Source organism: Serinus canaria, chromosome 2 (assembly GCF_022539315.1).
Source record: "Serinus canaria isolate serCan28SL12 chromosome 2, serCan2020, whole genome shotgun sequence".
In the NCBI taxonomy this organism is placed as follows: Eukaryota; Metazoa; Chordata; class Aves; order Passeriformes; family Fringillidae; genus Serinus; species Serinus canaria.
Window position 1 is genome coordinate 116977147 of NC_066315.1, and position 24249 is coordinate 117001395.

The 24249-nt window shown below is 38.3% G+C and overlaps 2 protein-coding genes across 13 annotated transcripts in view; one reads left to right on the plus strand and one right to left on the minus strand.

Annotated features, from left to right (window-relative positions):
* Window positions 1-22259, plus strand: part of MTFR1 (mitochondrial fission regulator 1) — a 36735-nt gene extending 14476 nt beyond the window's left edge. For 8 of the 9 annotated variants that reach the window (XM_050970576.1, XM_050970582.1, XM_050970577.1 and 5 more), the window contains exons 4-8: window positions 1109-1227; window positions 4325-4566; window positions 6342-6606; window positions 6708-6876; window positions 8500-10158. In XM_050970576.1, coding sequence (XP_050826533.1) covers window positions 1109-1227; window positions 4325-4566; window positions 6342-6606; window positions 6708-6876; window positions 8500-8559 — 855 coding nt within the window. In that variant the 3' untranslated portion in view covers window positions 8560-10158. Of the gene's footprint in view, window positions 1-1108; window positions 1228-4324; window positions 4567-6341; window positions 6607-6707; window positions 6877-8499; window positions 10159-22223 lie in introns of those variants that run through there. The other variant, XM_050970583.1, reaches the window with a different exon arrangement.
* The window catches only part of PDE7A (phosphodiesterase 7A), a 77946-nt gene continuing 63497 nt past the window's right edge, over window positions 9801-24249 (minus strand). For all 4 annotated transcript variants that reach the window (XM_030238808.2, XM_030238815.2, XM_018910686.3 and 1 more), the window contains 8 exons: window positions 23861-23956; window positions 20729-20829; window positions 18398-18529; window positions 18004-18095; window positions 17244-17388; window positions 16293-16389; window positions 15228-15308; window positions 9801-13921 (listed from right to left, as the gene is read on the minus strand). In XM_030238808.2, the coding sequence (XP_030094668.1) occupies window positions 13710-13921; window positions 15228-15308; window positions 16293-16389; window positions 17244-17388; window positions 18004-18095; window positions 18398-18529; window positions 20729-20829; window positions 23861-23956 (956 nt within the window). In that variant the 3' untranslated portion in view covers window positions 9801-13709. The remainder of the gene's footprint in view (window positions 13922-15227; window positions 15309-16292; window positions 16390-17243; window positions 17389-18003; window positions 18096-18397; window positions 18530-20728; window positions 20830-23860; window positions 23957-24249) is intronic.

Sequence of the window (24249 nt, forward strand, 5' to 3'; positions counted from 1 at the left end):
AGAGGGCTTTTCCCACCTTAAGGAGTCTGTGATCCTGTGGAATTTAAGTAAAAGCTGGGGCATAGATGCATTGGAGATATGGAACTCAAGGTGGAAGACTGAGCAGAACAAATTACTGAAAGTTGTTTCAGTAGCTTTTATCTGCTGAGATACTGATCCCAGGTTGCTCAGGAGTCCAGTGACTCTGAACACATGCCCTCATCTTCCTGGAGAAGCAGCCAGTATTTCAAAACAGATTTGAAACCATTTTGTTGAGTTGTGACTGTGGAGCGAGTATTGATGGTTGAAACAATTTTTCAAATCACCATTCAGGTCACTTAACTGGAAACTGAAGAAAAGTTCCAGTCTCTGAAGCCTTGCTCACCTTTGGCTTCAAACAGCTGTAAAGCTAATGGCCAGAACCATGCTGGAAAATGGTCCATTTGTTTGGCATGGTGTGAATAAGATTGTTAGCACATAATGTATAATGTTATGATTGCATCCTACCTCTCACTCAAAGTCTTTGTGATTACTGAGCTGGTAGAATTGGCTTTTTGCCTGGTTTTGGGGTTGCTTTGCTTGTTTGCTTTTCTCCCTTAGCAATGTACATCTTATACAGAAGTTGTAGGGAAAGGGAAACTTTGGCAGAATTTCACTTTAAAAATAATACTAAATTAGAGCAAAATACTTAAGAAGTATTGGCAGCCTTAATGTCTTTTTTAACTACTGGTGATGAATATAATTTAAAAGCATACTTAGTTTAAAAAACTGTGTGAGAATGTTGATGTTTGTTTGTCTTAAAGGTAACAATTTGCATTGGATTTTTAGTATTCATTAGCATCATGTGATGGTGTATGTAGTTAGCCATGAACTTCTGTGAAGTGTTCAGCAGAATGGATTGAATAGTTTGAAGTCAGTGAAATGATTCTGGACTGAGCACAGGTCAGAAATAAGTGTTTCAAGTCTACAGATGTGTTTTGTGCATGTATTAATAGTTACATGTAGCCTAGTAACACATGTAATGTGTTAATAGTTACATGTAGCCTCAGTAGAAGTATTGGGTAACATAAATGTGACTTGGGCTGAAAATATTGACTCTAAAACCTTCAATCTTGCCTTTAAAATCTAGCTTATTTCTCATGTCGCGGAAGGAAACACTCTTGCTCACCTCAGAGAAGATGCAGTGGCCTCCTTTGCTGATGTGGGATGGATTGCTGAAGAAGAAGGTGAAGTCTCTACAAGGCTCAGGTATGTTTCTAGAATCTTCTCTCTGGCCTTCTGAACTCAGAGGAAGAAACTTCGCTTCTCTCCACTGAGACTGTGCTGTGCAGTACAAATTAACAAAGAGCACTTGAATGGTGGGAGAAGAGACAGAGGTGGGGGTCTGGAAAAGAAGTAGTAGAGTTAAACTAATAGGATTATGAAACCAGGACTTGTAGGAAAAGATACAGGAGATTGACATTATACAAGGAAGACTCTGGATATTATTTATTTATGTATTGCAAAGAACTGCACACAATAGCTTCAAGCTATGAAAATGTCTGCTGTGCTATGGCAAAATTGCTCACAGTGATTGTCCAGTTCTCCTGAGATGGTCATTACCATGGGGCACTGAACTGTACAGTTTCCTCATTAGCAGCAATGGTCATTCTGGCAATCCAGTAATTGGCATGTTGTTTTTCACCTTTCTGGTTAAGGCTCTGCAGTCTGCTAAGTACAGTGATAAAATTGTGATTTGTGTTTCACATCTTTAATCTTCATAACAAAAACTGGCAGGGAAGCATGTGAACACCTGTGTCCAGAACGCTGGGATAGGTACTGCTCTGTTGGACCAAGCACTGTCACTACATGAAACAGTTTGGCTGAAGGGATGAAGTCCTCTATTCCATGCTACTCAGGTTGCTGCTCAGACTATGCAGAAACAAAAGAACAGTTCTGTAGTGCAAAGGAGATTTTTCTTCTAAACAAACCAATCTGTCCAAGAAGGGCACAGATTGTTGGCTTCAGAGATTACAGGAGGATACTGTTCTTAATTTGAAAGCATAGGTTTGAAAATAGGTTAGTAATGACCTAGATGCCCTCCAACATGACTTGTTACAGTGAAGCTTTGCATAACAAACATTCTGGCACCGCCACATTAATTTCACAAACTCAGAGGGGAATCACAGAAATCAGCACTTGTTTGGGAAACACTGTTCCTGAAGTCAGTTTGATATGAAGGAAATTAACTGTCCGATACTGCTTTTGTTTGCACAGAAGTATTTCGTTTAAGTATTGAACTGTTAAGCTCTTACATTTAATGGAGACAACAGGGAGAATGGCTTTTTGGTGCTTCAAAGAACCTATTGTGAAAGATGTAGGATTGCATTTTTGCTGAAACGTTTGCAAAGGGAAGAAGGGAGCAGGGACAGATGGATGTGGGATGGGACTAAAATAATCCTGCAGATACATAGTGACCCTAAGGCAAACAGCTTATGATGGAGCACAGGAAGTGAATTACTTAGCAAATGTGACTATTTCAGTGTGCACTGTTTATTACGTCTGTGCACGGTATTAGTAGTGAAGCTGGTATGCATTAGGTGTTTTCCAGGCATTTGAAATTCTCTGTTTCGACAGGATCACATAGGTGTTACTGTTCAATATTTATCCACTGTAAAATTTAGTAAACAGTCTTGTAGATGTAGTTTGGTTTTTTTTCTGTGAATACAGTTTTATAGAGGAGGCAACTAAATGACAAATTATGTTTCCTCTACCCCTAGTCAAAGTAATAGTGACAACTCAGGCATAATATTTTTCCATAGTGTTAGATTCCAGTCAGGACATCTCTATTAATGCTCTGAGCAGAAAATACCCTTTGTTGTTTAGCTGTTCTGCTCCTTTGAAGAATTTCTGGAAGGAAGGTTTTAAGGAGTGAAGTGACCACTGGCTCCTTCTACCTTACTAGAGAGAGCAGGGAGGTGGCTGCTGTAGGAGGTATCCTGTTCTCAGCTTGAGTTGCTTTCTATTCCTGTCTAGATAACACCACCTAAATTTCATCATCCATGATGATATTAAATTCTCCTTGATCAGATTTCAGCAAGTTGTGCTGATGGTTTTTGTCAGTGTCGTAGAAGACTTAAATGTGTATCTAATCTTGGTTTGATGTGGTCAGAGCACAGGGCTTGTTCTGGCCTTAAATCTTGACTCTTGCTTTGGGTCTAGCACAACTGCATTTCTAACTTGATGAGCACCCACAGTAGCTTAATCTACCCATTTCAAAAAGTCCTTTTACCACGCTCTATTCTAACTCTCCTGTTTATTTAAACAAGGAAATCCTGGCATCCCTGAGAAGTTTGGGGATTGACATCAAGGAGGGTTGAGGAGTTAAGTATGTGGCCACATTCTGTGTTTTAAAGTTTATGATAATTTGTTGTCATCAGTCCTTATCAATTCTACTTACAGAATCATAGAACAGCTTGCATTGGAAGGGACCTTTAAAAGCCATCTTGTCCGAGTCCCCCCTGCAATGAGCAGGAACGTCTTTAACTGGATCAGGCTCCTCACATTCTTCAGATAAACAGTCTTAAAATGCTGGTGTCTTCGTAAGGGCTTATAGGACTTGTTTGAGCAGATGCTCAATAATGCCTCAGTGTTTAACATGGCTTGAGCTTTGGTGGGTATTAAGGGAAGGCAACAGAGTTACATTCTCTTGTGAGAATCAGAGAGAAGGTCATGGACTCTTTAAAACTGTATGGAAATTTTCTTCTCTGTAGTTCTAATTATTGTCTTAGAAAACTTGATATGAGACCCTTTCCCATCAACTGGCAAGCAGTCTCTGCATCATTAAGCTGTTTCATGCACTCTGTATTTTCCAATGCTGCTAAAATTGGAAATTTTTTAAAAAAATTTTTTAAAAATTCAGAAGTCCAAACAGTTCAAAAAATATCATGTGGAACCAAGAGATTCTTCTTTCTTCAAAGGAGTCAACTGCAACTGGCTATTTGCTGCCTATGGGTAAAAATGGTAGCATTTAAGGGAATAAAAATCTTAATTCAAACGAAATATACAATAGGTTTGAGGCAGAGAAATAGATTGGGATAAGAAGAAACGTATTCCTTTTTTCTTGCTGAAACCAAGGATTCTACAAAATGCTGTGTGGGAGAAAAGGAGAAACAGCTCATGATGCAAAGAGAAAGGATGTGAAGCTCTTATTTACCTTAAACTATTTAAGGTCTTGATGGAAGTGATTTGTATTAAAACAATTCTGAAGTCAGGTCTTCAACTTGTACCCCTTATTTGTAGGTAACATTGCGTTAGTCTTAGTCTATTTCAAAGCCCTTAAAATATGTTGATATGTTTGTTACAGGTCAGAAGTTTGGTTAAAAACAACGCAGCCTGTTCCAGGCGAAGCACATCATTCCAGGAAGCCCCTACACAGACAAACGTCCTTGCAAAGCCCATCAGGAGAGGAGCCAGTGCCCAGGATTGCAGTGATGGCAAACGAAGAAGCAATGCAGAAGATCAGTGCTCTAGAAAATGAACTGGCCTCTTTAAGAGCACAGATAGCCAAAATTGTAACCTTGCAAGAACAGCAGAACTTGACAACAGGTATTAAATTTGTTGCACTCTTAGTAAAAATTACTTCATGAACATGTCCTTTTATAATTACTACTGCGCTAATTCTTTTTTTGTGAGATACTGCAACACCAAACACTTCTCCATATTGTTTTGGTTAGTTTGGCACAATAACCAAGGGGTACAGAATAGGTCTTGAAGACAAGTGACTTGCCAGATTTTCTGGTTATTTTAGTATTCCTAAAGTCATCATGTTTGTCTGTAAATCTGCCAGAGCTCTGAATCTGTGAATGAGTAAAGGAGTATTAAACAGCTTTCAGAGCAAAGCTCATGATAAACATGATGGCTTGAACAAACTAAAAGAATGTAACTTAATTACTGACACTGAAGTCTTTCTATTCAGTAAGGAAATAGGCTCTCTGATATCATTAAGTATTCATACAAGATGCTAATTATGCTTTTGGAATATGTAATATACATCTCAAGTAACAGAAAAGGCAATTAATTGTTTACTGCAATCATCTCTGGGACCAGACACATTGTCCATATGGAACCAAAAGTGGTGCACTGTTTCTGGTAGTAAACAGAATCATTCTTTTCCTCAATTTCTTTCTCCTCTTTCCGTCACCTCTGACTCCTTTCAGTTTAAGTCTTCAGAGATTAGCAGGGGAGGGTCCTTGTCGGCTGCAGATGACAGGCATTTGGTTGTCACTCTTTCCTAAGGTCGCTTAACAAGTACAGCTTTGTCTATGTTTGTGTATAAAATCATATTGTGATTTTTCAAATGCTCCTTTAGCTGTTAACTGATTGGAGTTACTTTATTGTTCCCTGAACTACTCATATTCAAAACTATGAAATAGTTTTAAGGATCACCTGGTTTCACTCTTGAATTTTAATTATGGAGGGGAGGGTGGGGGCATGTGAAATAAGTATAAACTTTTTTTTTCCTCCCCCTTTACCTCTATTTATTAGGGAAATGAAATTTTTATTTTTTCATCTTTATCTCCCTCTTGTGGTAGAACGTGGTAATGTTGCTGTGTGTTTTCCTACAGATACACAGAGTAGACTCTTCTGTTTTATTTCTATAAATGTCTTTACACACTTTATACTCCAAGCCTTAAAACTCTGGTTTGATCTGTTTTTTTTTTTAAGGTGCAATTAAACAGAGGTTTCTTCATTTATTTGTCAGGTTATTACTGTTACTATATTAATAACACAAATTTTTTACCTAAAGTATACATGGGACTCAAAATCAAGATAATTGTGAGATCTCTATGAGTAGAGACAGATGAGTAGCTGGCCTAAAAATCCTCAGCCTCAGACAGCTGGAATAAGTTTCAATTTAAGCACTGTTTGAGCTCTGAAATTTACATTGAAAAATCTTGTATTCAAATTTCTTACTACAAAATTCTTATTTGTGATGATAAGTAGGGAGAAACACTGCTCCTGTGTCAGATTGTGACTTCCAGCTCAGTAGCTGCCTCTTAGAAGAAAGGGAAGTACTGGTAACATTAGGGACAGAACATAACTAGAAGATGTCATGGCATCTGTCCCACTGCAGTAAGGACACAAATGCACCTAGCATTAGGACTGGAATGTCAAAGGTCACTTTTAACTTTTCAAGAAGGATTTTAATGTGGTTTGTTAGCTGAACCTGCTTAGGTGGTTTAGGAAAGAAGAAGTTACAATGTAAAGGTGGTAGAGGGGACGCAATTGAAGTTATTACAGTGGTTTTCTTACTTGAGCATTTGTGACATATGAAGGGTAGTCACAAGTAAACTGACTTGTATTGTGTGTTTTATTTGTAGTTGGGTCTAGTCCACTTGCTTCAGCTGCTGTCGCTGGTCTTCCACCTCCATCACTGCCACCACCACCTCCTCCTCCTCTGCCTCCACCCCCTCCCTCAGGTCTGGGTCAGAGTAAGTCTGCAATTGATCTCATTAAAGAGAGGAAAAACCAAAAAATGAGCACTGGCCAGGATGTGGTGGAAAATGGGCCAAAGAAGCCTGAAGTACCAAACATGCTAGAAATCCTCAAAGATATTAACAGTGTGAAACTGCGCTCGGTGAAAAGGTAATAAATGTCAATGTACCAAGATTGGCCTTAATGATTTGTTTTTATAACTCAAAACTATTTCAGGGTGAGACAGATACTGATACCATTTTCTTTTCTAGATCCTTAGAAGGTACAAAACCTAAAGTGTCTCAGCCTGCAGATCCGGCAGCATTAATAGCAGAAGCTCTCAAAAAGAAATTTGCATATCGATACCAAAATGATAGCCAAGGTGAAACAGAAAAAGTGATTCCAAAGGCTGAAACAAAGACACAGACTGAGGTAGTGCTGGTGAGTATTTTGATTCTGAACACATCCTTGAACTAAATTATAGTTGTGCAAACCAACCTACATCTTTCTGATAACATGTGCAGGTGTTACACAAGTTAACATCTCATTTGTTAGGTCCACAAAACCCTCTAAAGTTCTGCTGATATGCCAGGACTTTGGGCAATCAAATGTTTTTAGTGGCAAGTCTTTGGATTGTGTACTGTCTTGGCCCTAGCTTTACAAAGTCCTGTTACAGTTTTGCTATTTTTTAAAACAAAAATGTTTTCTGTTGCCACAACCACTGATATTCAGAAAATCTTTGCTAAGGGCTCACATCAAATCCAGTCTGAACTGAGTTTGCCTGTTATTACCAACCTTAACCATTCAGCTGGTGCAGGTGAAACTTTGAAGCAGGATCTTGAAACATATCAGACATTTCTAGGAATTTGGAAAATAAACTTTCCAAATTTGGAAAATTTGCTGGATCTTGATTCTTTGGTATAGGGAGTTTCTTCTAATAATTGGAAATGCTGAGCATATGAAAGCAGTTTCTTTAGAGTGTGAGAATGTTAAAGTGAAACTGTATTTGAAGTCTGCCTCCTGGCAAAAGTTATTAATGGCTTCTAGTTTATTTCACGTGAATTTGGTTTTTAAGCAGTGTACATTCAAAATACAAGTCTCTATCAATGTACACTTAAAAACCAGCCTAGTATAGATCAGTTTTGTTTTTGTTTGTCAGCAATCCTTGAAGCCTTGTGCTATGGAATCAGAAAGGAAGAGTAAAGAGGGTTTGTTTTTTTTTTCTTTTGTGCAATTGAAAAAATGCACATTAAAGTCCAAAAGCTGGTTCGGCTCTGAATTAAGTTTTCAGGAAAATAACATTTTGTTGCCACAAATCTCAGGACTTTTGAGTACTTCAGCTAATTAATGTTGACCTACTTACCTTTTGGCCTGTACTGGTTTATTTCTGTAATGTTTAGGCTGTTCTTCTCAAATAAAAGGCTAGATGTCTCCCAAGAATTAATCACATTTCCTCAGCATCTCTGGTGCATTAAGAAGAAGAACACAAGTTGGCAATGTTTATTCATACAGGGTTTTTTCATGATTTTCTATTTTTGAAATTTACAATCCACCTTTTGAGGTAAAGGATCATCAAGTCCTCAAGAGCTAAGAAAACTGAAGATTTTCATTAAATGATAGAATGCTGATCCATTAGGAGCTAATAAAATCTGTCCATCAGTTACTAACCAGTATCTAACTTTGTTAGATCAGACTTGTATGACAGTTTTGAAAGGGACTTGCGCAGAAATGCAGGGTAGAGTAAGAGCAGCAGCACTGTTAAACTGCTGTTGGAGCAGTTAGTTGTCAAGGTGTAAGGATAGCTGTGTCTGTCTCCTTACTTTACTGTGCTGGAGCAAACTGCCTCCAGCCCTGCTCCAGTAGGTCGTTGGCTCCCTCCTCTGAGCAATTTCAGCTGTTGCTAACTCAAGTTTCCCTTTACTTTGTGACATCCACACACAGAGAAGCAGGGTGATAAAGGAAATTATTTCTGCCCAGGTTCTGCTTTTACTACTTGGATGGATAGATAGTTCAACAAGGGGTCTGTTCAAAGCAATCTGAACATGTTTCTGGTTTTCTTTCTAGTTTGGACCACACATGCTGAAGTCTACAGGAAAGATGAAGACTTTAATTGAAAAATCTTAGTGTTAAAGATTATTCTGCAAAGGACTGTTAAGCTGCTTTGTATAAAGTATTTTATGTTGCGAATAGCACTAGTACTGAGAGGTCTCTTTTCTTACAGCACAGAAAGATCTAATGTGAAATGCAGAAACGAGGCACTAAAAATGTTTGTATGTAGGTGATTTATCAAGGGGAATAAATTGGACCATTATACTCAGGTATTAATTTTGTATTCAAGCTTGGCTTTCCACTCAGATTCATGTGATAGATTTAGTTCATTAACACTAAGTTATATATACAACATTTCTTGTGCATAACTGACCAGCATAAAAATTTGTGTACATGTTATTAATGATGGTGATACACCCTTAAGTTAATACCAGTTTTATGGGACCTCTACCTATAATTTGCACTACAGTGTGTAATTTTATACTGAAATCTTCATGTTGAAGTCTTTCTTTTAAACCTAACTGTAGCAAATTTTTAGCCTAAAGAAAACCTGAAGGCACTCTGCTTCTTACTGACACAAAGTGAAAACTTGAACCTGCTGCAGAGGTCCTAAATTAAAAAAAAATCCCTAAATTATACATAGTAGTACATTTTTGTGCAGGGTTTTTTGTTTGTTTCACCTGAGCTTGCAAGGGTAAGGGAGTAAAACCTGGTTGCATCATACTGTGGCCATTATAAAGAGTAAAATCATGCTGTGGGAGCCTCTGTCAGAAGTTAGTCAAGGGAATTTGAAATAGTCAGTAAATAGCAGAAGATTAAAATAACAAAGAGTACGTGTTAGTTGGCATAAAGTGCTGTAGGTAAGAAAACAAAGGTACAAAGTGCTGTGGTGTGCAAGTTGCCAAAAGCAGCTCATCTCTGCTGCTCTAGGAGATGCTCATGGGCACCTTCTCCCCAGCTTGGCTCCCTGGGTACATTTCTGGCAGATGGGGCTTGCACAAGCCCTCGTAGCCCCATTTGCAGGGAAGAGATGGGATAAGCTGTTGCCCATTACCATTTTCCAGGGGAAGCCCTTCTGATGCAGCAGCTGTTTTCCTGCCACACCTGTACCAACCACCTGAGCTCATGTTCTCCACAGGTGTAGAAAGGCTCAAGCTGAAAGTACAAGTCAGGGTGAAAAAAGCTGTTGAGGTACACATTGAAACAAAGCCATGGTTTGCTCTGACCATCCATGAGCATTTAAAAGCTGAGCTTGGGTATTTTTGGTGCTCTAAGCTGATCCCGGCTACTGGGACAAGTACAACTGCCTCTGGGAGCTTCTGTTTCCTAGGAAAAGACAAAAGCAGCACTTTTTAATAAAGACAGCTTGAATGGCTCTGACAAGGTTACTGAAGATGGAGAAACTTTGCTGCTTATAACTGGAATGTAGGTTGTACACAGAGGAGCTTTGTTTTCTGGTATGGAACTCGAAGTGGTGTTAATACGTACACAATGTTACTTTCTTCCAAAGTGCTCTGCCATCAGTCCTACTGATTGGTCATTCAATCCCTCAGTTCTTTTAAGTGCCTTTAAAACACCTTTGTGAAAGTTAACTTTGGTTTTAAGTTTTGTATTTTATGCTCTATTGCCACTATATAAAATTAAAAGCAGATAAAATAAAGATGGTATATTTGATTTGTGGTACTCTACAAATGATAGCAGCCACAAAAATGGAAGTTTCCATTCTGTTGCAGTCACTATAAATCAATGTAGTGACAACCTCCTTGTAGTGCTCCTCCTTGCATCTCCTCCAGGGCTGCTTTGCTTACCTTGCTGTGCAGCAGGAGTAACAGGAGGGGTGGCTGTGAAACAGCCCCACACTGTTAATTCAGGTGCACGCTGGTTAAACAAACAAACAAACAGTGGTTCTCAGGAACAAGAGAGGAGTTTATGCCTCACCACAATGATAGCAGGAAGGAACTTGTTCAACAGCCTCTCCATCCCCTGGTACATTCAGTTCCTCTGGCAGCCCAGTTAAATCATTAACCTGTAAAATTCAAGATGTCACTTGACCTGTTAAACCAGGCTAAAGTATGAGAATCATCCACACCAGACGCTGCTCATCTGAACTGGGGTGTCCAGCACCAGAAATGAAGTGAGCTTTAGCAGTGATGTAAAATTACTGCAAAAGAAATGTCATCTGTGCCAGAAAATCACTAAGTTGCCATCAAATAACTTATCTTACACTGTACCTTAATGTGTGTATTTTTCCTTGAAATCACACACAGTGCCACTGCCCACTGAAAAACACCTCAAGTGCTCTAAGGCCACCCATGGAGGCTGGGCCCCCTTGGACATAACCTGCGGCCCGTTTGTGCCTGTGTACAGAACAGTGCTGGGAGCAGATCTGTGAACTGGAAGAGCTGGGGGGCCTGGCCCCCTTCCCCAGTGGGCTCTGGGCTCCAGGGGCTCCCAGGGGCCGTGGGACTCAGTCCTGTGCCTAGCGTGCGTGGGCTCTTAGCTCTCACTTGAAGTGCCAAAGCTGCAACAATGTTAAAGTTCAGTGTGGATTTGTAGAAGGCATTCCCCCCAGCATGGAAAAAGCATTTTTCTTATTTCAAGTCCAATGCCAGACACTTCCACATGCATGAAGAAGTGGGATTAGAAGCAGCCTTTCTACCAGTCTGGTAGAGGGACCCTTTCCAGGAAGGGTGGCTTAGAATAAAACTACTCCTGCTATTTTACACTTTGACAAGTTCTTCTGGGTCCTGTCAAAGGACAGGAAAGGACAGCAAGTTTGCACAATGTTAAAATCACAGGCTCTTTATAAATACTATGTTGAAATACTCCATATACCTATTTATTATATTATTATTTCTAATTTTCATTAAAATTACATATTAACATATGCCTGTAACAAGTAGCAAAACTTAAAATGCAGTTGATACTCTTTAAACCCCGTTCATTTTTTACAAATGTGTCACAGAAGGCATCATCAGACTGATTTTAGTTGTCTTTTTGAAAACAGCTGCAGGTTTGGCTGCACGTTTCATTCAAAAAGGTCCAAGAGGAATCAGTACTTCTCCACATTTAACCCAGATAAGTGCTGCTCTGTAGTAAGTTTCTCTCAGTTTCTCTGCTGAGTTACATACAGTTCTTACCTCTGTGTTCTCCCAGCTTTAAGCACCCTTTGAAAGACAACCTGTCAAAAATGGCTCTTCTCTCCTGAAAATTACAACCAGAGCTCCTTGTCCCATCTGATTCTTCTGTGTTGGGGTCAACATCAAGAACTTGCACTGACAGCAAAGGAAGGAAGTTCACACAGGCTCAAAAGAACGGTTTCATTAGAAATTTATTTCTTTAAACATGGCCACTTTGAGATTAATGATACTACTTCAGGGAACATGAAAGAATAATAAACAGTTTTAGAAGGGAAACAATCAGGTAAGTCAGGATTTGCTTTTCAAACAGTAAAAGGCCAAGCTCCAGGAGGCAATAAATTTTGGCATACGAGGACTAGTATTTTCAAATCCAAAAGTTGGCTTAGTTTTACAGTGGAAGCTGACTGCAACCTTAGCTACCTTTCCACAACGCTGGACTCAGTCATAACTTAAATGTACAGGAGCATAATGTGAAAAGATTTTGTTTTATTAATTAAAAGTTAACAGCAACAGGCACATATTAAAATGAATATGGCAAAGCCTTTACAAATGGCTTTACGCTGAAGCTCTCTTCCAAAAATGGCTGTTGCAACAAACTGTAAACAGAATTAATAAACAGTCTTTTACAATAATAACAGGGAAATACAAATGAACTAAAAGAAAGCACCAGTTTCTCAAACTAGATTACAGTTGTGCTTACTGTACTTAAAACAATGTAAAACAAATTACAAAAATGGAATGTTTTAAGTTTTAAAATTAGTCCTTTAATTTTGTCCTAAAAAACATTTTCTCCTTTTCCCATCAAAAACCCATCAGTGGGTAATTCAGTAGAGGGAGGAATACGTAAACAATGCACTTTTTTATTATTTTTTTTTTTTTCAAATCAAAAACAAATTTGGTCACTTAGCTTTGTGCATAGTTTAAGGCATCTGTAGCAATTTGTTACAGTTTCCTCCCCAGTGTGGCTGTTCATGAAATTGTCACATTCTAAAAGAATAAATTAAAAAAAAAAAAAAAAGAAAAAGAAAAAATGTTTCCGTTCAAACCCTTCCCCGAGCCCTCCCGCCCTCCCCCGTCCCAAACGTACTCACACACCCACACATACACACACGCTGCAGCGAAAGGGGCATTTGTACCCTTGTTCTGAAGGACACGCTTCCCATCCCACTTTATTTCAGATTGGCAAATACCCTGAGCTGATTATGGTGTTTAGACATTCCACCTTTTTCTTGCATGTGCAGTTCAAGTGTACAATAGTGAGAACAACATGCGATGTTCCCACTGCAGAATCGCAATGCAGTTCGGACGCTTCCCCCCCACCCCTTCCCTTCCCAGATTCAGAAGTGTTTTCGCTGTTAAAAAATTGCATTCCCATATAGCACTGGAGTAAAGCTTGGCTGTGCTCTATGATGAATGCTCAGTTCCCAGTGCACAAACAAAATTATGGCAAATGGGAGGCTTTTCTGGCATCCAAAGAAACAAGAGCTGCAGTCTCAAATTTGATCTTTTTCTTTTAAAAAAGCAAAAAACCCAAGTTAGTGGTTCCTTCACAGCCATGCGCAAAGGTTAAGTCTAGAACCGACAGTTTCAGAGTACATTTGTAAACATCAAGTCTTGCCAGAGGCAGCAGAGGATGGGCACTTCACATTTCCGTATTAAAACAGGGACTGAGTGGAAGGTATGCTTTGAACACATTTATGCAAGTCTTGCTAAATTCCAAGGGAGTGGAACAATCCATGTCAAGTTTTAGATTTGAAGACCGTATTCCAAATATCATGAGAAAACCCAAGCCATGGGGCACGATGACGCCTTCGTCCCGTTGCTCCGAGGCTCAGTCGCTGCTGTGCTTTGCATATTCGAGGTTTCGAACGACAACCAACTGAGGCGGGTGCATATTGCTCTATGTTCAGATCTGGCGGCTTAAAAAAATTCTGGGTCAAATGGTCTGTGTCAAAGGAAAACTTGGAAATAAATAATGCTGGCATCATTTTACCACTCTACCAAAACCTTGGGCTGGCATGTGTCTCCTTTAATCCAACTGTGCGGATACCGAGGGAAGAGGCAGTTTTGTCATGGAGATTGAGGTCAGGACAATCGAGGTTCCTGAGGTAAAATGTCTGAGTCCATTTCCTCAAAAGTGGGGTCAACATCGTCACCGCTGCCCGACTGTTCCCTCTGCATTCCCTTCCAGCTTGCCTTGTTCAGTCCCAGGTGGCCAAGCATTGTCTGTGACAGCCTCGTGTTGGAAAACCGGGCCCATTCCCCAAACAGTGGTTCCACCAAGTAAGTCATAAAACCTTTGAAAAAAAGCAAACAGAGGCAGATTAAATAAAAAAACCAATACAGAGAAAAAGTAAAATACTCTAACTAAATATTTTAAATAGCATTTAGTAGCAAACAATAAATGTGTCAAACTGCTATTCTCCAATGTGCATTTAAATATTCATTCAGATATTTGGGCACCTTTACAAAAAATACCTCAAAATGTAGAAGATTTTACAGATCAGTCAGAAGAACACCAATACACTGCATTACAAATTAACATTCTTTCTTTCACAGCAATGACCAAATGAAGACAAATACTGGACAATATGGAGGGGGAGAGAAACCTAAACATCAGCAACTAATACAGTTTAGAAAACCTAAAGGTCTAAAAGATTTTATAATTAATTACCCTTCTAAATTATACAACACAGGAGAAAAAAGAATATATTTTCACAATACTAGGGTGACTAAAAATACTTTAAAATACAAATTTTAGAAACTTTTTAAACAAGGCCACAAAACAACACAGTGATGTACTTTGTGTGTATGCACATGTTCATTTATTTGTAATGTCTATTTCCATGAAGCAAAAAATCAATGCTAAGATAGCCAAAATTGAGTCTTTTAATTAAAACATATATGATTTCCCTAGCATTCTAAATTAAACAGTGCAGTTGATTGAACACATCAGCTTTTGTGTCAATCAAAAGCATTAATTGATTCTGTGCTTGTTGTTAAATTTATTCTTTTCTTTTACTGTATTTTTAACTGAGTCCCACTTCACCTCCATAATCAACTTTAATTAAAATTAACTATAAAAAGACATTTTACTATTTAAATCCAAGTCAGGTCAGCAAAAACTATTAATACAATGGCTATCCACCATTCTCCATCACATCTCTGCCCACCACCCTCCTTAAAGGCTGCATTTAAAGGGAATGCTGACATTCCAAAAAGCTAAACCCAGCATGCCCAGTTGTGACAAGCTCACTGCAAAAGGCACCCAAGACCACATGGCAAGGGGAAGGGACCCTCCTCATCCCAAAATACCCTTTAGATGAGGAAAGTTCTGGGCAGTAGTGTGGAGAAGTCAGACAGCTGCCTCCCACATTGAACCTGCTCTGTGAGGAAACAGAGGGGCTCCAGGACTGTCAGGGCAGCACCGTTCATAAACAATCCAAGAGAGGTTATGTAGCAAATAAAAATAAAACTGCTCTTTATTATAAAGTGCTGCCACACACAGAGTATGTTCAGCCTCTAGGAAATGTATCCAAAAGGTGCTTTTTTTCAAATTGCATGCTGAAAGAAATCTACTAAAATGAACTGAATTGCAGTTACCAATCTGGATGTTGGCAATAGTTTCTGTCTGTCGGTCACAAAGTGGACTCACACCCAAGTGATATTTTTTTTCAATATCACCTAAAGAAACAAAAGTATAATGCATTAAATCACCAAGTCACAACCAAATCAAACACTAACAGAAGCGAGCTGTGAACGTCAGTTAACAAGGATACTACCCTGCAGCTGGTGGAATGCATTTACTTCTCTTCCCAACTCCCAAAAAACCAAGAAGATCTGTCAGACTAACAATACTTACAACTACTGTATTTAAATACTTGGTATTTTTCATCAAACAGCAATTATAGAAACCCCATAGAATCATAAGTTTCCTGAGGATTACCATCCTTTTTCTTGCAAAAACTACACTGTCATAGAAATGACAAATTAATCCCCCCTCAGCAATATGGAAGAGGATAGCTTAGCTTTCAGAAATTTCTTGCTAAAGGCAATTTGTGTTTCTGCTTCCCCGTCACCTTTACCTAAGATTGTCTCACATGATTAGCACCAAATAAAGCAGTCTGTTCCCCATTTACCATATTCACGTGCAAATTAGCAGGTCTCAAGTCCACCAAACTACCCTTAATTTTCTTATAAAGCAATTTAATAACAATGGAGCAAATTCACTCCATTTGCCAATTACAGGCTTTATTAACTGCTTACATAAGTAGCCTAAATTGCACAGTAACTAAAAATCTCCCTGGCTCTTACCTGCTTACTAACAGGCCTCACAGCTGAAGCTTAAATATTAAAGACACATGATGCACACATTCTGTAATTTGCTGAAACCACCAGGGCAATTTTAAAGTGGCCATAATTATTAATCTGCAGCACCTTTCAGCTGAAGGATGTATTGCATCAGCCATTCTAGGTTCAGATTCTAAGCAGATTCTCTGCTGAGTTTTAGTAACTCTAACCTTTTGCAGGAAACACAAGCCATGAAAGTAAAAAAAATCCTATACTGTACATCTCTGTTAGTGCTAAATATAAATGGACTAAGGCTCATGGACACACTCTCCACACTAAATACATTATATACTAACAGATACTTCTACTCTTACTTGCCTTGATGGAAGAACTCCTCTGTTACTTTCTCACTCCACTGCTTGCTCAGCTCCCATGTCCGACAGGGGTTACAAATATCTGCACACTTCAAAGCCATCTAACAAGATAACACACAGTGTTAGATCACCTTTCCTTCAACACAAGTGCCTGTAATTACTTAACTCCTGAGAGCAGGTTATTTTAGGTTTTGTGAATAACAAGCCTATCTACCATTTGTGCTTCAAAGTTATGTTCTGTAATATTTAAAAAACACTCAGGGAATTGTGAGATCTCATGATCATCCCTGAGTAATATGGAAATTCAGTCAACTCAAAAATATTTCAGGACCACTATATTTAGTATACTCACTGGTACAGGAACCAAAAATAAACTTCAGAAAAAGAAGCATCAAAGCAAGCAAGCAAGCAGTATTTTCCATTTCTGGCTCTCATGCTTGTATTTTTAGCAATAGCTTGCACAAGACAGAACTTCTCATCTGTTTGTCCACTTTCTCTTATAGCCCACAATATGAACCTAGTAAGAAAATGCCTACAAACCTAAGAAGATCTCAAGGCTTTTGTTTTTAAAGTTTGCTAAAGCTCACTAGCACAACTGCAAACTGATTCACAACAGCAGTGTTTTCCTTCCCCAAAATACGTTCTGACAAAGCATTTCACAGTTCTGAGGCTGCAATGGAGTTGTTAGAAGAGCTAAACCTTGTCTTGGAAACACCTCGATTCAGCAGCTCCAAGTTACCAGACGTACCAACACACCCCATCACTTGGGAGAAGTGTTGGCTGTGGGAATTGGAGGGAACAACCTCTTTGTAATGGAACAGAAAGACTAAAAGACAATTCTGCTCCATTTTGAACAGGGAGAAGGCCTGGCAGAAGCAGTATTTAGTATCTTAAAGTAAATAAGTTTTTGCACTAAAATTTTTCAATGTTTCAAAAATACGAGCAGCAAGATCACCTGTAGGATGAAGTGACGATGGTTTGGGTTCTCCAAACATAGATCTCCTCTATCCAAATGGGATCGGAACATGGACAGGTACTCGTTTTGTTGACTGATGTCTGTGGCAAGAATGAGATCACCTATCTGGCTCTCCATCAGCTGCCTGAAATAAGTGACACCAAACATTCAAAAGCATATCAATTGAGAACAACAGTCATCACTAGATCTATGTGGCATTTTATCATATTTATTATTATAGAAATACAAGCTTTATAATAAGCATTTTCACTAAACTGTTTTCTTTTCCTAAAAAATTCCTGCAACATTCACAGAAATATCAGAATATTTCATTGGCAGCTTTCAGAAAGACTAAAACAGTTTTTAGCTTTTTTCCTCCCCCTCCTTTTTTTTTTCCCTTAAAAATGCACGAACTGATTGTCTCAAGATTATTCTTGTCAAGAGTAGGTGAAGATGGTCTATTTTAAACTACAGTTGTGGTGGCAGAACGAGAAAAGACTGCCAAGTTTAGTCTGAACAGGTGCTTGACTACATGAATACACTCCTTCAATGTACTTGCAATACATGTTATTTTCTGAGTATCACGTTGCACCATGAACTGCTCCTCTCTACCAGCACAGTATCCAGGAATTCTTAAAATAGATCTCTATATTTTGTACTCAAAACTGCTGTGCAATAACTTATCTTGTTTTGCAGGGCTGTCTTAGCTGACAGATTGCTTCTATCTGAAACTAATCTGTACTATGTGGTATAAACATACCTGTTTTCTAATGACATATGTGCAAATAAACCAGATTCTCTCAGCAACCCCACTGCCGATCTCCAGTGATGGTTCTCTAATACTGAGGTATTCTGTGAATTAAAAGAGAATAACACACATCAGTCGATGCTTTTTTCTTAAACTGAAGAGCATATACAATTTGGCTGTGTTTTGGGTTGGTGTTTTATTTTCTTCTCTTCTTGTTTGTTTTTCCCAGAGGTTAAAACCCACAAATCCTGAATACTTACTTAATTTGCACAATTCTTTATCCCAGTGACATGGAAACAATGTCTGCATTCCATCCTACCACTAGCTAAACACATCACAATTTATCCTCCTTTTCTATACTCCTCTCCAAACCTGGTTTTAACAAAGCAACTGATTTTATCCTTACCTTATACAAAGTCGCTAAGTAATGATTTGTTTTAATTAGGAAAGGTTGGTTAACGCCTGGGTGATCCAAATCATGTGTGGCAGCTGCTATTAAACTAAGCAGGACATCCCATGGAGTTAAAGACTTGGAAAGCTGCAAGGCAAACCAAATAAATATTAGTAATGCAATAAGGCCTTAGAAAAAGTGCATGAATGTTGCAGTTTTGGTTTTCAGTAATTAACAGCCAATAGAAATTTGGAGAAAATCTTGAAGATGTAAAACTAACATTCCACTGACTTTTCACAGTATTTCCCCCCCAAAAGCCACAAAATTTCAACAATGGTTTAAGCATTATTCTTTTTGAATGGGGCGAAGTCCACTCTTAAAAAATGCCAGCACACAAAGTCCTTTGTGTCTGGTAATGAAGCATGATTCCTAACCAGACCCCATAAAAGCAGCAAATTGTTAAAATCAGCTCTCCCTCTCATTCACCAAGTCCGTTTGTGTCTACTCTGCTTTAAATTCATACTAAATTTTAAAAAGCATGAAAACCTTATCTCCTAAGAGGAAGAAACTAATGCTCTGGAAGACTTAGAACTATTTAGAATATATTTTCTACTCTTATGCAAAATTGTATTTCAAGGTCTACCAGGAACAGAACCAAAAGAAGGAAAATCTGCCACAAATATATATTTTCAATGAGCATGTCAATTAACTCAGCATGCATCTACATGGACTTACTGTCAATGTTAATAGCTGTTCCTTCTTGTGGTTGAGAGGTTTGAAAGTTTAAACTCAGTAACAAACTCTAGTTTGCACTAAAACAGAGAGGACAGTTCTGCCCATATAAAGGTGAACTGCAGCAAACACCCTGCAAGGACAGACATTTATGTTCCCTGTTGCTTTTGCCATCTATCACACCTCACATGTTTATTATGCACTTTAGTGCAACAGAGCTGTAGTTCAGTACACTGAACTATAGCTGTACATGTTACTAAAAATACCAAGCCTATTCTTGTATCTGAAGCTTTACAAAACTTCCATCACGAGTATTAATTTAAAAATGCTCAGAGCTTCCAAACTGAATGCCATAAAAAAGCTCATCATGTACCAGCTCTGATCAGGCTCACTGCACCAATTGGTCTGAGAGCAGCCCTGAGAAACTGAGTGGGAGGAGTGGGCAAAGAAAACCTCTGAAAAAGGTTTTATGGAGCCAAAATGTACTTGTTTTTACCTCAGAAGTAGAATAAGGAGCTATGCTATTCAGGAGAATACCAGACTGGTGATAATCTGCAGAATGGTAGATAACTTTTCATCTAGTTACAGAGCACTAGTTTTCAATTTATTACAGGACAGGACTTTGCCCTGAAATTGTCCAAGACCTGACTTGAAGCAGCCTGACAGCCGTCTAAGTAGTAGAGGAACCACTAAATTAGTTTAGCTCCTTAAGGTCTGTCACTCTCCACTTTCTTAAAAGGAAAGCCAAAGAGAACTCCTGATGTATTGCTAAGAACTGCCTCTCACAGAAGTAAACTGTTCAGTAACAGCAAAGATGAGCAAAGCAAGGGTAATGATAATTTATGGAAGAAAAAAACCACCTCAGATGACAAGTACACAGGTTTATTGTTGCCAGCTCTGACTCAGGCTGCAGTTCTATATTAATGTCTTGGGGCACAGCACTATATTAAACAGCTGCAACTTTAATTCCCTGCTCTAGTTCAGCAGGAAGTCACACAAAAGACAATGTCAGCTCAGACGGGGGAAAAAAGAAAAGCACACCAAGTGTGAATCCACAGCCTCAGCAACAGGGAGGGCAAGGGAGAGTTCAAGAGTGTTTCTTGTTATGTTCTTAAGTTTCTTTACTTTTGATAAAACCTGTATATGCATATACACATACATAGATGCATGTAGGTTTATATATAGATCAATGACCTTACTGCTCTCTACAACTGCCTGAAAAGAGGTTGTAGCCAGGGAGGCTTGGCTGCTTCTCCCAGGTAACCGGTGACAGCATAGAGAACACAGTCTAAAGTTGTGCCAGGGGAGGTTTAGGTTGGACATTAGGAACAGTTTCTTCACTGAAAGGGTGATTAGACATTGGTATGGGCTGTCCACAGTGGTGGAGTCACTGTCCCTGGAGGTGTTTAAGTCAAGGTGTTTAGGTGGATGTGGCACTCAGTGCCATGGTCTAGCAGATAAGGTGGTGTTTGGTCACAGGTTGGACTCTATCTCAGAAGTCTTTTCCAACCTAAATGATTATGTGATACGTGCACACAATCCATTCATATGCATATACACACAAACACATATTTCTGTGTGTATGAGTGATGTAAAAGTGAGAATGCTCCTTACCTTGGGCTCTTTTAAGTAACAGTGCATGGCCTGAGTCACATCAGCAGCATGAACTGCATTATGATAAGGATTTTGACTGTGATAATCTTCTTGAACCATAACTGCAGGAAAAAAACCCAAATATCCAAATTTAAATAAAATTGCCATTTTTTCAAGGACCATTTTATATGCCCCTATTAGGCACAGAAATATGCAGTATCACAAGTTACATGCAATAAAAGCATCAGAGTCAATAAATCATCAGCTGAACCATGCAGCTGAAAGATTTTTATGCAAAGAAACAGTGTTTGCTAAAGGAAATCAACTACATGTAAAGTCACCTCAGAGCAAAATTAAACAACTTGAAATCAATATATAATCTGAGATACTCTGACTTTGAGAACTTCCCAGGAAAGGCTGTCTTTGACAATCTGTCTGAATGGTGAGGCAATACTGAATACAAAATGAAAATTAGGCTATTTACCAAACCATTAGGATGACTTCATATCATGACCTGAAGACAAACAGGACTTTAGAGGGATTAAGAACTGCTTTCCCATCATATGAAGTGTTTTTCTTTCCCATTCAGCAAAGTGGTCATGGAAAACCACTTCTATATGTATTGAGGCATTTTCTCATACTGGCTACTCAGGCAAACGAAAGCTCATATGCAATTTAGAAAAGAATCTCATTTAGATGCTGGTCTGACTGAACTACACCTAGATTAAATATTCCCTATTTAACTTCTTCTTTGCTTTCCTCCTCTTTCCTCCATCTTCCTGACTGTTCTCGAACATTACAGGCAGAATTTTTTGAAGGGCATCAACATTAGCTCAAGTACAGGGAATGAAAAAACTATAATGTTAAAAAGGATTGAAGGGAAAAAACACAGCAGTCACACTATATTCTAAAGTCTTGGCTACTACCTCTCAAGTCTTGAGGTTTGCTTGGAAGAACTACACATTAGTTCTTCCAAGCAAACCTCAAAAGAATGTTTTCCTGTCTGACTACAGTCTGTCAGTCCCACCAAACAAACAAGCCCACAAGCTTCTTTTCTACTCAATGTACAAGGCCAAAGGATCCATGTAATTGTGAATGTAATGTTACAGCATTACTGATGTGGTGTTTGTGAAAGCTGAGGTTCAGGAAAAGTCAAAACACTGTCACCACCATGTAATCTCAATAGTACTCAACGGATAGGTGACAGCTCATATGAAAAATAATGAAAACCAATATAAATGTCTTTGGGCTTCATTAACCTGCACTAACCTTCATTAACTTCCCACCTATTCCTCACACCAAGTGCATGAATGCATATATCCTTAGCTTTCTTTTTAATTCTTTTATGGCTTCATAGGCTGATCCAGCTACCTGAACTTTACAATTTTCCTAACTTACTTATTTTATTTAAGCAGACCTAGGTCAACGTTTTGATCACAGTTTGCCAGAATCAGAATAGCACAACTACCCTGTTTTCAGGAATGAAGTACTTTGCATTTTCTCTCCCCTGGTTTAGGTCTGGAAAAAGAATCTGTAAAGACACAGGAAGAAGATGCAGATCTCCAAGCAGATCACGGAAATCACTGAAAGACTGTGTGTGCATGTGTATATGTATATATATACACATACACAAAAGAGTTAAGATCCCATAGGGGACTAAAATCAAGATTTCTCCACTTAAAAATATTCCAGTAGATTCTCATATAATGTGAATTTTGTGTAGCACTGGACCATTTGAGCTGTCCTAGCCTTCCTGAATTTGATCTTCAGATTGCTATGGATTAGAGTATAAGAGGCAGCAAAAAAAAATAATTGTGTTCATGCTAAGAAGCTGTATTTGGAAGAAAGTCCATTATAAAATCAAAGAACCTAAGACAGAGCTTTTTACTGATAATAAGTAGAAGGCATTATCAAAAAGGAAAAGGTATTGAATTTCAAATTTATAATAAGTCTTGTCTTCTTCAAAGTCTAATCTCATTTTAGTGGGTTATGACTTTGAATAGTCATATCTAGTTAGAACTCTCATCTTCTGATAACCAGTTAATAAAGCCAGTCATTTCTAACTGATCTTTCAAGTATTATCATTTGCATAATGTCAACTAACCAGATGAGAAAGAAAAAACTCATTCAGTTAGAACTCGAGAAGCCTAAAACCAGATTTCTATAACCATTTTCCTCCATTCCAACATATCAGTCATTAAGGTCAGCTGATTAACATTCCTGAAACTGGACGAAATTTAGTCTACCTTAAAACTACATGAAATGCAAGACAGAACCGATTTCTTTTTAAAACTGAAAGAGAGCTAAATTGTGAAAACAAAAACATTCTCTTATTTGAAAGGGGAGAAAAGACTTCCAAACGTGATTGCTCATCTGTTAATTGACAAGCTTTGTAACCACAGAATTGTTTTCCCTGAAACTGTGAAAAACTGCTGAAAAGGACCAGAAACTTGTTTCTCCCAGTCATCCCACTTCACAAAATTCTTCTTCACAGAAGAACCAAAGGAAGGAGGTCTCACACCAGCACCTGTCTATGTAGTGGGATGCAGACAGCTCTGAATGTACTGCTTGGTTTGAATATTCTACGTTGCATTTACAATTATTTTCAAAGAAGCATTCCAGTGACACAGGCCCAGACATTAAATTAAAATTGTCCTTTACTCTGTCTAGGGAGAAACTATGTCCACAGTGCAATGCTAACTTGTAGGAGAATTTGAGCAAGAGAGAGGTAACACCAAATTGGCACCAGAAAGTGTTTCTGACATACTCCATACAGTTAGGAAATTATATAATTGGGAAAATTAAAGATCAATATAGAACTAAAAATCAGAACAAAGAAAGGAGCTGTCAAGCCTTTCCCAATACAAATGTCATACAATGGCACATAGATACTAAACAGGTTTAATGAACAGAATACAGTGTCAGCTATGAAACTATTAAACTTCTTAATACTTATTTGGATTTAATATGGAAAATTGTATACTCATAAAAACTTTGAGAGATCATTGCAATTAATGTAATTTAAATCACTGCACAATGTAGATTGCATCAGTACCCTTCAAACCTTATTGCTAAACTACAACCAGAACTTCAGTTAAGGTATAAAAATGCAGATAAACAGCAATATTCATCAAAATAAAAAGCTGTATTTACCCAAAAATCTACGAAGTTTCATCGTATCTAATTGGAAGTGTTCAATTAGTCCATGTAGGTTAAACAGATGAAAGGTTAAGCTGACTAGACTGTTTCCTAAAAATAAGATGAAAATACTAATTCATTGGAAGCCATAAAATCAGTGACTCTCCACAAGAAATGTATTATTTCAAACAAACTGGTCACAAAAATTATACAAGTGAAGTTTTTTACACCAAGTCATGATATTCTACACCAATTCATAAATATTTAAATCTTACTACATGACAAGTTTCCATTAGCTGTCTCTAGTAACCAGTGGTTGTACTTAATTCTAATGCATTCACCAACTGTCCAGTAGCAACTGATAGGAAGAAAATGTTACTGAACATTAAAAAACCTGTTTCAAC